The sequence below is a fragment of the Salarias fasciatus genome, chromosome 4 (assembly GCF_902148845.1).
Source record: "Salarias fasciatus chromosome 4, fSalaFa1.1, whole genome shotgun sequence".
Taxonomy (NCBI): domain Eukaryota; kingdom Metazoa; phylum Chordata; class Actinopteri; order Blenniiformes; family Blenniidae; genus Salarias; species Salarias fasciatus.
Window position 1 is genome coordinate 9,953,897 of NC_043748.1, and position 12,473 is coordinate 9,966,369.

Consider the following 12,473-nt stretch of genomic DNA (forward strand, 5'->3'; position numbering starts at 1 on the left):
TCCAAAAGGGCCACAATCAGAAAAATATCACCTCACTGAGCAGGACTGTGACACGAGAGGTGGAACAGACAAAACTGCATGCTGCTAAGAACAGAACACAATGGAGAAACTTCCTTATGTCCCATTCAGGGACGAGTGAAGAATATAGAGTAGTAGAAGTAGTAATCACTTCATGTATCCTTACAGATATCACATATATTTATTACTAGCTCTATGATATGAATAATTTGACTTCAGAGTAAGTGAGAACCTGCCAGAAGGTCACACTGCTTGGACTTCTGTTAAGAGGAGCCAGAAACTCTGAGACACTTTTTTTTTAAATCACTGTTTTATTGATGTTTTTGCTAATCTACTCGGTCAACATGGGAAAGAATCCGTCCAAAATAGAGGCCTGGTAAACGAATAAGAGATAATCAAACTCCAGGTGAAGTTAGGGAAGAAATGGAAAAGGCTCTTTCTCCTACAGCTTAACCTGAGCGTATACAAATGGCACTGAGTGGGAAATTAGTCCGAATAAATGGCTGTGGCTGTGGCCTGAGGATACACCAGTGAACTGTTGGCTAGAAAATGTTGAAGTTCACGTGAGGCGTGTGCCTTCACGTGAACTTCACCAGTATGTTTGAAAAGTGTGAGTTCTCCAAGTTTGTGAACTGTGCAAGGAGAGAGTGAGACATTGCTTGAGTTTATTGGCAGGTTTGTAAAAACTTTGGGTGAATGTTAAGGACTAAAGAGAGAAAGAAATCCTGCTTTTGCAATGCGGTCATATTTTACAAAGCTCATGCAGGAGCTGCCTCCTTATCACACTGTTGTGGAGCCAAGGATAGCAAAATAGAAACAACCACAGAGGCTGAAGGAACAGTATCACACACAGCCGAGAGAAAGAATGTGAGCGAAAGTGAAAATGGCGACGGCGGTGCACGAGTCACATTGTCTGGCTGAGGGGTAAAATAATATACTAGTGTGTTTTTTCTCTCTCGAGTGTTTCGTTTTGTTCCAAAAGGTACAGGTGCTCATCACTCAAGGGAGAGATGTTAGTGGGTCCACTGCCTCAGTTCTTGGAATGTTTACTGTCAGTCACAGTGTGGAGACACGCTTTGCAGACTTTGATTGAAAAAAAAAAAAAGACAATTGTGTCCATCTGGTGGCAACTTCCTCCAGCTTTTAGCAGAAGTAAAGACTCACCTCAGTTATTATGCAGTGGTGCGATCAGAAGCCTTCCACCACGGTGCTGCTACTCTGTGGTGTGCTGTCTCACTCTTGTGGTTATATTGACACATTACAGCGATTGGGCCAATTCAGTAAAGGGATTTCCCCATCGAGGATTAATAATAAGTATGCTCAATAGTCAGAAATCAACAACATCAATATCATGTGTAGAAAAGAAATGCTCAGGTTTGAGGCTTAAACATGGTGTTCACTTGAAGTTTATTACATACACATTGGAAAATAAACTTTATTGCGCTCCGTAGCTTATTAGAATATGTGTGTGTCCGCAGAGAGGCAGGTGAGGAGGAATGACAAGCGCTGGGTATTTTGAGAACACTGCTCATTTCCATTGTGAGGATCAGGCTCGGTCACAGTAGTGTATCAAATATGTTTTTACATTTCATCTGGAGGAAGACCGTCTTTTGTATGACAAACAGTATCTTTTGACAGATCTGATGAAAAGTAAGAGCCTGAGCTTTAAGAACCTGTCACTTCAATGGTTTTCCTACATATATTAAATGAAGTACTGGTTTTTACAAATTCAAGTTATGTAATATTGCTCAGTGACAACCTTCATAGAAAAAAGACATAAGAATTAATTTGGCATCAGCTACCAACCATCACTCCTAATTGAACTCAAATAAAATCTCTTGAAAAAGGGGGATTTGCTACAAGGTGGGATTTATTTACTTACATTCTTTTTCTTAGATTTCATCAAGACTTTTCTTTTGAGTTGACTATATAATGTCACTGAGTATAATATTACAGCATAATAATATTCAGTGTATCATTAAAGCTAACTAGATGCAGTGTAAATAGTCAGTTCCGTACAGCAGAAACATGTGGGTGAAAGGCTCCTGTAGAATGTAACGCTCCATCAGTCAGGCAATAAAACTGAGTTGGAGTATAAAATGCTAACTTTTTGTTGCTTCAGTTATTTTTGGTTGACAGTCACAATATCTGTGTTTGCATTAATGCACAGTTTGCTCAGTTTGACAAATGCACACATATCATTGAAAAATACTTTTTTTTTCTTTCCAGGCTCCAAAATCATGAATTAAAAAAAATAATGATAAAAGGAAGGTTTCTTAACATGTGAATGATCCGATTTGTAAAACCTAAATAACCTCACAGCTTTTATTATCCAGTTAGTTATTGCTGTTCAGAACTTCATGAGAGGAATTCTAAATTAATATCAATGGAAAACAAAACAAAATACAATAAAACTGACTTTTTATAACTAAAAACCCTTTTAAAAAACAACTATTGTCATGCATTGAGTCTCTTGCAATCATAAAAAGCGTGCAACAAATAGAGGATGATGTTGAAAACGTTAAAATACAGGGCACTACTTCTGAACCTTGAGACATTTGGCTGTAACTAACATGTTGTTTTGTTTTACACGATAAAAATGTACATAAACCGAAATTACTGACAGGCTAGATGAACAATCAGGATCAAAGAACCAAAGTTTACTAGATGACTCAATACTTTTTTTTTTTTTGCTGTGACAATGAAGAATGTGAAAACCATTCTCTGGTGTGTTCCTGATCTATGAAGTGAAAAACTCAGGGTTCTTCTACATCTGACAGCATCACAGCCTGTGTCCAGTCTCAATGTTACATTTTGCAAGTGCACCCAGTTTCTAACCGAGCTCCTGAGAGAGTAATGCATCCCTGAACATTTTTACAGTATGGATTACCCCGGAAGACACTCTTCTTTGAATCACGCCAAAGCAGCGATGAATCCTCTTTTCACAAATTAAAACGAAATGTTAAAATAGTTGAATTAGCTATGCAACATGCCTACAGTAGACTTTTTTTTTTCTGCATCCCAGTCCTTTGAGAAGTCTCACTCCAAGGATGTCATAACTTAAACTGAAGTGGCAAATATCAAGTCATTTCCTCATGAAAGTATCCAAATCATGCAACATCTGTAACGGTTCGATTTCAAATCCTGGCTTGTTTCTATCTCAAGACAAACACTGAAACACAAGGGGGGGGGGGGGGGGGGGGGGGGGGGGGGGTGAAGCATGGTCCACAGCTCTGATGACATTCATTTTTCATTTGAAGAGAGCAGCTGTCTCTCTGCACCTGCAGCACATTGTGCTTAGTTTTTATCTTCCATTGTCCATCACAGGAAACTGCCAGCAGAGTCACAGCTTAAATAGTGCAAATTCTCTTCCCATGGAGGAGCCATTGTTTGAATGGCCAGTGGTGCTGAAGATTATCCTCCAGCTACCTCTCTTTGAGTCGAGACAGCCTAGGGGCAAAGACACACAAGTTGCACAGCACATTATCAACACTTCCCAACAAAAAAAGAAAGTCTTCAAAACGTACTTTCACGTGTTTACTGCTTACCTTTTGATTGTCAAGTCTCTGTGAGAGAGGGGCTGCGCTAATATCCATTTAGAGTGAATTCTTTGCTCCATCGTTGACAGAGGAGTCTTCAAAGTGATTCTTTCACTCCAGATATCCCTCAAACACGTCCAGCTCCGTGTCTGTGTCATAAGGAACCGAGGCCGGGTCGGACAGCACCCCGAGATCCACCAGCGCCTGGTCCATGTCCTCAGGCAGAAACACTATCCCCACATTCAGGACTATGTACTCCATCAGAAACGCATAGTAGAGGATCAGGACGTTCACAAAGAACAGGCCCAGATAAAACATATATGGAAGTTCGTCCAGGAGCGATTCCACCGAATCTAGTTGGGCATAAATTGGGTGTGTCATAGAAGACAAAGAACGCCACGGTTTGGGGGGTCTGGCTGTGGATGGGGGTTACTGCGACCACTCTGTCTGGGGTGATGGGACAGGAGCGTCCATTTCCACTCGTCCCGACCTGCAGCAGTGGACTCCCTGGAAGTTTATCTGAACGGACCGGAGAAAAAACACACCAAAGCCACTAAACTCGGCAGCGTTGCGTTCATAGCTAATAATAACCGGGAGACAGTATTAAAATATCATGTCAGCTCGCTCGACGGATTCTTGACATTGGCTCCTCGGGTTTGCGGAATTCACGCCATGCCAGATGGTGGTGGCTAAAACAGTAGCATGCGGGGGCCTCGTGAACAAACTCCTCCACAAACAAAGCGATGTCGATTCCCCGGCACACAGATCCGTCCCAGCAAAAAACACCAACATATAAAAAAAACGTCACCTGCGTTGGTTTTTATGGCTAAACGTATCTTCTAACATTTCTGCCACTGCATCAAAACAGTCCAGATCACACGTCAAGAAGCCTCGACCCCTGATTGGCCCAGTGATTGACAGGCTCCACTGTGATTGGCTTATCGGGCTGTCAATCATCCAGCGGCCTGCCTGGGGGAGACCGAGTCGCTGCTTTTCTACGTCACTGCTAACGTGCTGTAGTACTTCTACGCTAGTTCTTTTTCACGACGTAACGGTACTGCTCCGAAGAAGAAACTACAACTCCCAGGCACTTGGAATGTTCTAAAATGGTTACGCAATGACCCCTCCAGTGCTGCGATCGCCGCATATCACCCTCTGTTTGCTAAGCTGCTACGGGAAAGTGGGTGTTGAGGAGAGATGCGGTCGCTAACCTGAGAAGAATAGCACACCTGGCGAATCAGCGGCCCACTTTAAAATCGCAACCATGTTCGGCCGGTCACGGAGCTGGGTTGGAGGACAAGGAAAATCGAAAAACATCCATTCGCTGGACCATTTGAAGTGAGTAGTTAGCTCTAGATAGGCTAATGTTAGCCACATTTACCACCGGGAATGGAAACGACTGACAGCGTTACCATTAGTCCAGTTTATAAGGACCTTAAGTTAGCTTAGTGCAGTGATCTAGGTGTGCAGACTGTTTGTGAAGTTTTAGGATGCATGACTATCGCTTTAACTTTACTAGTTGAGCTGGGGTTTAGCTTATAATGGCATCCCAGAAAAGGCTTGATATGTCATGGTTTCAGAAAAAAGAACATTATGTAAACATTTTCAGCATCTAACAACCTGAGCATCAAACAGTTTAGGGGTCTGCACAGGAGGTTTTGAGTGGGAACTGATATCAAATCAAGATCAACCTGTGAGCTTGTTCTGTCACATTGTTGGCTTGTAGGTTTTGTGTGAAGCACTTTGAACCTTACTAAGCTCAGTGAAAGGTATTCCAAACACAAGGTCCGAATCTACAACTGCATGAGAAGGACTCCAGCCAGTTAAAATTAGAGAAAACTCAATGTGATTGTTATTAAAGTGGGCATGCGACCTGCAGGTTACCTCGTAGACTTGCAGTGGAAACATTTTAGCAAATCCTCAATGATCTTACCAACATAACTCAATCGATTTAGTTGATTAGTTGTATCACCCTCTTAACTCAATGATATAATTTTTCCAAGTTTGTCAAAGAAACGATACTAAGTATAAAATCATTAATACTTCATTAATAGTTTGTAGCTGAAAGCAGGCTTACAACAAAATGCAACATAAAAAGCAACTGAACTGGGTACGAAAGAACAATCAAATGAATAAATGCATTCTAAAATCAAACATGAAGACATCCTGAATTGCAAGCTTGTATTTATTGTGAACTGACCTGTCAAACATGCTGATGGTTTAATAATCTCTTTTGCAAGCAATAAATTGCCAAAGTGACAGCATTAAAAAAAAAAAGAATAAATACAGAAAGAGAAATTATACATAGTCAAACTAAAAGAGAAAGGCACAGTCTCATGGAAAGATTATGTTACACTGTCCAGTGAAGGATGGGGGAGGATAAGGGGAAGGAGAGAATGTGTCTATATAATTTGGAAAACAGTTGTTCAACAGCAAGTTATTGCACAGTGAATAGAAAAAGGAATTTAAACTGAATCTTGATTTTGTTGCTTTTAAGAATCTGCATAGTCCACCTGATGATCACAGTTGAAACAGATGGGCTGTGCTTTTCTTTGTGAAGTGTGAATTAACATAGCGAACTTTTGTGATTTAGACTGAATGCCAACATGATCTATGTACTAGTTCACTTTATCATGTTTTTCACATCGCAAGTCTTGTCCAAAATTTATAAATAGCTGGCATGCAAGGTTCAGCAACAGGATTTCCTGTCAGAACTGTGATGTGTGTTAAACTCAGTGTACTCCTGAGATTACTGTGGTGGTGTATTACAAGCTGAGCACTCACCAAGAGCCTGTGAAATGTGCAAAAGAATGCATCCCTACATACACTGATACCTAATACCTCAAGCCAAATAAGCTGCAGGATTGGAGGAATCACGCTGCAGCCTTGTTTTGGTGAATTCAACTGTCTCCATGCAGTAATGGCAGCCATTCTCAAGCAGCTTGCTGCAGCAGCTCAGTTAAAAATGGAGCAACAGCTCCTCAGTCGTGTCACTTGACAGTCTTGACAGTGGCATCATCACCTGACAAGTTAGAGATTTTGTGCAAGTTCTTTAGCCAAAGCTTTAAAAAATGTCACCCAAAGTATTTTAATCAGCTCATTTTCACTCAAAGCTTTCCATGGAGAACGCTTTCAAACTGGGGCGAAGGACCAAAGGGAGCACAGTATTGAAGGAGCGCATTGCTGGGGGGGGATGTTTTCTTGGTGGAAGTTTGAAGTTTGAAAACCACTGCTATGATGCTTTAATAACTTCATTTTACCTCTGCCATCCATTAATTTTCCGTGCTTGTCTGTCTGTTAGATATATGTACCATGTTCTGACCAAAAACACCACCGTGACGGACCACAACAGAAACCTCCTGGTGGAGACCATCCGATCCATTACAGAGATCCTCATCTGGGGAGACCAGAATGACAGCTCTGTGTTTGAGTAAGTCTCAATTAATTGCATTTTAACAGGTCCGCACCAGCGCAGAGAGGCTCTCAAGGTCGATCCTCCTTCTTTCCCTATCGATGTGTTTAAGTTGCGAGCACCTTACATGGAAGCTGTCACTATCGGCGGTAATGTGTGAATAATTGTGTGAATGTGAGTGACTGTGTAATTCAGACTCTGGAAAATTATTTTAAAACCATAATAAGCAGTCCTGCTCGTTCCATAGGGAACAACGTCTCAACTTGGTTCACAGTCGAACTTAAATCAATGACATGTTCGTACTGTTTACATGCGTCTTGTTTGCAAGCCATTAAAATCAGTCTTCTTTCTGTAGTAACTTATGGTCATAATTTGATTTTTCTTTTTTTTTTTTTTTTTGTCTTTTTCTGCGTGATCAGCTTCTTCCTGGAGAAGAACATGTTTGCCTTCTTCTTGAACATCTTGCGTCAAAAGTCTGGGCGATATGTGTGTGTCCAGCTCCTCCAGACCCTCAACATACTGTTTGAAAACATCAGCCACGAGACGTCCCTGTGTGAGTATTTTCAGTGAGAGTCTCTCTGGGAAAAGTAGAACTTTTACTTTGAACTTGTAATCACTATTTCATTCTTTTTTTTTTCTGGGTTTTGATTTATTTGATTGCATGGTGTGGAAATATGTCATATTTTAATGTAAAATGGGATTGTTTGTTTTTGTTTGTTTTTTTCATTGATGTATAAATGGTAAATGGTATGGAAGTAGAGCATTTATGACAGACTTGTTGTGCTGAATATCACCAAAATGAAGCCTTGTTTAGCTATTGAATTGTATTTCACACTCCCATTCGTGATGAAAATTTCAAATATACAGCAGGCTGCTGCAGTTAATTTTGTGTTGTTGCTAGGAGACTGAAGCCTTCTTATAAAATGTGCTTCCATTGCTCAGTGAGCTGAAATCTTAGAAATGGTAGCGTATTGTTTAGGTTCAGGTTTGTTGAAATTAAAGAAAACAACCACTTTTATCACAGGCTGATCAATTCATTGTTCCTGTATGTACTGAATGCAGCCATGGCTGTGAAAGACCATCTTCACTGTTTATTAAGCATGACAGTGCAGTGAATTTGTGTGTTTCTGTCTATAAACACTTTTCTAATTAATTACAAGATTGTCTGCAGATAACAAAGCTGCTCATGTCCCTCATTGTCGATTAAGTTCATCTTCTTTAATCGCAGATTATCTCCTGTCAAACAACCACGTCAACTCCATCATTGTCCATAAGTTTGATTTCTCGGACGAGGAGATCATGGCTTACTACATCTCCTTCCTCAAGACGCTGTCGCTGAAACTCAACAACCACACCGTGCACTTCTTCTACAATGAGGTGAGGCTACAGAGGGATGACGGGTGGAAGAGGAGGAGGAGGAGGAGGATTCTTTATTCAGCGGCAGCACTTCTGTGTGGGAGTGGATGATAGTGAGAGAGAAACTGAGAATGAATGGAGCGAGGGTATAGATCACAAAAAGACACAATTGCAATGTAATTTGCAGTTTCTCTCAACTAATCCTGTGTTGGCATCAATAACAAATATTTCTACAGCCAGCTACTGGGAACTAGGGAGTGTAAAATTGTCATTTTTCACATTTCTTGTTTTGTTTCCTGCGGCAAATTGTCAGCTCCCTTTGTCGACGAGTCGATTCTTCTGATGTTCACTTTTTTTGTGCAATATATTTCAAATAAGGGCCAATAGCTCTCTTTAATCTGAGTATCACTGACACCACAGGACTTTCATTTGTACATGAGTGTATTTTTTTTTTTAAATTTATGTTTGTGATCCGTGTGTGTATATGAGTATATATGTCAATGCCTAAGAAGCCCAACTCCCTCAATAGCTTGTGCCGTTGTTAACCTGACGTTTCAGCTGTAGATCTGTAGACTTTTCATTGGCCTGTGTGCACTGGGGAAAGTTATTGGTGTACTGTCGATGGTAGCATTTACCCTGAAGCCAAAACCAGACCCATTGTGTTGATCTGAAAGCCTATATCATATTTAAGTATTTACATATTTAGTTGGTGAAACTAGGGTTTATTGTCTACATCCTTAGGATCATTCAGATGTGAAATGCAGCAGTCTCTTCATCTTTTTGCACAGTGTTTTATTTATTGTGTTGAGAATGAGCTTCTTCATTAGTTCAGTTATTCATTTCATGTCTTTTTCAGGTCGACACAATGCTCGTTTTGAAAACAGAGCTCAAGCTCTTGGTTTGGATTTGTTGTCAGGGTCGGATTTATCATTTGGTGTGACTTCTGGGTAATTACTTCATTCCTCCAACCTAGTTATTCCCTAGAAGTCACAGTGATTGAGAAATGATTGGAATGGAGGTGCAGGCACTGGTACAGAGAGAGATGACCAGAAGACCAACATTAAAATCAGTTTTAATATGTATTTTCTTATGAACACACAAAGCCGCTCAGCCTCCTGTCTGTACAAGCTGCTTGATTTCTCTCTCTGTGGTCTTGAGCGTGGCGGTGCGAAGCATTGCCTTTGCTCACCGGCGCCCCCTCTCTGTCTCCCACACACAGCACACTAATGACTTTGCCCTGTACACCGAGGCCATTAAGTTTTTCAACCACCCTGAAAGCATGGTCCGCATCGCAGTCCGCACCATCACACTCAACGTCTACAAAGGTGAGTGCCGGGAACATGCACCGGTCCACGCTAACGTCACACGCGCACACGGGTGCTAACACACACACACACACACACACGAGAGCTTGCGGGTGCTGGGACTGCCGACCTCCTCTCTTTGTGCTCTTCTTCTCTTCTCGCTGCTGCTTCTGGTGCATGGGCATGACTAACAGGTAACACTGAAACAATCCGTGTTTTAATCCGCTGAATTTCTGACTTTTAATACTTCTATCAGTAGCCTATCATCATTCAATAAGCTTTTCTTAATGTATGTTGTGCCAGTATCACCTTTGAGGTATTATTTATAGATTGATGCAGCAAAACGATAAAATCTGTTTACGGATTACCTGACAGCTGAGGAAAATGAGGAAAATCTGAAAGCAGATGTAAGAACATCGGAGCTTATTAGACAAAACACACAGCTGTTTTATTAATAATCTGAAGAATCTTTCAGAATGTCTTATCCTATAATGTCCTCTCTTTTTTTTTCAGACTTCAGTAGCACTTTCATGAGACTAGCTTTATAAAGCTATTTAGATATAAATATTTTATTGACTTATTGTCTCTCCACACTTTTGTATGAGATTTTTTCAAAGTCACTGTAGATTTAGATTCCAAATGACAAAACAAAGTAGCATGGTGTATGCTGGGAAATGTTGAAATAGAATAATAGAAATCAGAGGAAGACTATTAGATGAAGTACCGTCAGTTTTAACGTTGTGTGTGAATATCATTTCAGGTAAGTTTACTTTGAGCTTTAGCATCGCCTCCTTTGCTCAGATGTTCAGTTAAGAAACAATTCTTAAGGCAGCCTAGCATGGAAAGAGATTGTTGAACTTCACCAGAAGGATCCAGGATCTTTTTCACAGCACCTTTCCCGTGCGGAGCTGCAGGTCTGCCCTGATTTTGAAAATGCAAAACAACAACACATCTTCAGCCGTTTCCTCTGTACATCATGCTTTATTCTGCTTCCTCCTTCTGCCGTCTCTCCGTTCTCCCTCATGGTTCGTCATTCCAGGGGAAGCATCTCATTGAATGTTGTAACAACACTTAGACAGGAAGTGGCTGCGACGCGCCACCTCAGGCTTCTTCCCTGGCCTCGTATGTGTCGGCCTCATCCTGCATGGAACGCTCTGTACCGTCCATCTTGGCTTTCCTGCGTCGCTCATGACATACCGACTCTTTAACTCCTGAGAGTTAACCGACAGCTGATTTTACAAGTGAAATCACAAATGAAATAACCCTGCGCTGTGGGAAAATGTGTCATTACTGATCTGCAAAAAGGGAGTATGCGATAGTAAGGAATCAGTACAAGGGGAAGCATCAATTTAATGCTGTTGATTGAATTTAAGAATTAATATGGCACCATGTACAAACTATTTGTTATGCACTCCTACTTCATGTACAAAGTTGGTGTTTAGACTCTTAATGCGGCTTTTGTTAATTGTAATAAATTTGTTAATTTCAGTCATATGAGGATCCTTCTAAAGCTTTCTTCCATCCCCTGTTTGATGCTTCCTGCTGATTCCTTTCAGCTCTCACTGCAACGAGTGACAACCTGGAAAAGGATTTCTTTTTGCACAAAATCTAATGATATTCCATCACTGCATCAAGTTACATGTTGTTTATGCTAGAAAATCCCGTTTGAAGCTTGACATGTCTTCCTAACGTGGAAACTCCTTTTTCCAAGTGTGCCATTGTTTGCAGTTTGTTTACGGCGATACCTGCGGGGTCCTTCTCAGCCTCCACCCCTCCACAGCCGCCCCCTTTACTCACATTAACCCTGTGTCTGTTTCCCCCCCCTCCTCCCTCTCCCTCCTCTTCAACAACCACTGCTCCTCCTCTTCCTCTCCTTGTCTCTCTCCCCCTCTCCCTCCGCCCCCCCTCTACGCGCCCCATCTGCCTAACTCCAGTCTCATGTAAGTTGGTTCCATTCATTCAGTCTTTTTTCTCGGGGCTGGGTCTTCTAGCAACATGGTGTTGTTTTGTCATTGCCAGTCGTTCATTTAGCAGACTCATGACAAGATGCTGCGATTAATAAGACGGATTTATCAGAGTGAAATCGCATTCTTTTGACTTTTGAACCCTGAAATTTGAAATGAAAATTCCAAAAGTCATTCACATGTTGTTGCCCAGCCCTCCTTGTTCCCGATGGTGTATTTGTTATCAATGTATGTAGATGAGCGTCTTTGTAATTTACATACCTGTAAATCATTCTGGATCATCCACTCGACCACATGCAGAGAAAAAAACCCTGCATGCTTGTTCTGATTTGATTTCTCGGGGTAATTTATTTGCAGACTTAATTCCAGCTGAGCCCCACATGTTGGTTGTCATGTTTCTGATGGGTTTGATAGTTCGTCACGCTCTCCGTCTCCCATTGTGCAATTTAGTGATTTGATCTGGCTGCTCGCGATTTACCCATCTGAGTTTTGACCTGTGTCATTTGGCAGCATTAAATTGTGGTCTGCGGTTTGTTTGCATGCGGACTACGACACAAGGACATTTTGCGATGACAGTGCAATTTCAATACAATAGCGTTTTTTTTAAATGAATTCTTCGATAGTTTTCTTTATTTACTATATGCTGATTTTCCTGGAAATGGTAAATTAAGACAAACTGTGAAGTAGATGTTGAATTTTTTCTGCACTGCAGTGTCTTTAGCTGTTGAAGTGTTTGTTTTAAAGAATATAAAATCCAGTGGTTAAATCGGTTTTTATATCACTGTGCAACCAGCTTGACAAGCTATTTTTAGACTTTAAAGCTTTCCATAATAGTTTATTGATTCCATAATATTGAATCTAAATGGATTGGCTTAAATGA

The 12,473-nt window shown here is 41.0% G+C and overlaps 2 protein-coding genes across 2 annotated transcripts in view; one reads left to right on the forward strand and one right to left on the reverse strand.

Moving 5' to 3' along the window:
* Window positions 1–1,406: 1,406 nt before the first annotated feature.
* On the reverse strand, window positions 1,407–4,449 carry dexi (Dexi homolog (mouse)). The gene is made up of 2 exons (XM_030088812.1): window positions 3,567–4,449; window positions 1,407–3,468 (listed from the first exon to the last, which is right to left on the reverse strand). The coding sequence occupies exon 1, from the start codon at window positions 3,936–3,938 to the stop codon at window positions 3,669–3,671; it is 270 nt and encodes an 89-aa protein (XP_029944672.1). The 5' UTR covers window positions 3,939–4,449; the 3' UTR covers window positions 1,407–3,468; window positions 3,567–3,668.
* Window positions 4,450–4,686: 237 nt separating this feature from the next.
* The window catches only part of clec16a (C-type lectin domain containing 16A), a 30,501-nt gene continuing 22,714 nt past the window's right edge, over window positions 4,687–12,473 (forward strand). Inside the window, 6 exon segments of the mRNA XM_030088811.1 lie at window positions 4,687–4,895; window positions 6,859–6,987; window positions 7,389–7,522; window positions 8,198–8,346; window positions 9,545–9,650; window positions 11,564–11,569. Coding sequence (XP_029944671.1) covers window positions 4,822–4,895; window positions 6,859–6,987; window positions 7,389–7,522; window positions 8,198–8,346; window positions 9,545–9,650; window positions 11,564–11,569 — 598 coding nt within the window. The 5' untranslated portion in view covers window positions 4,687–4,821.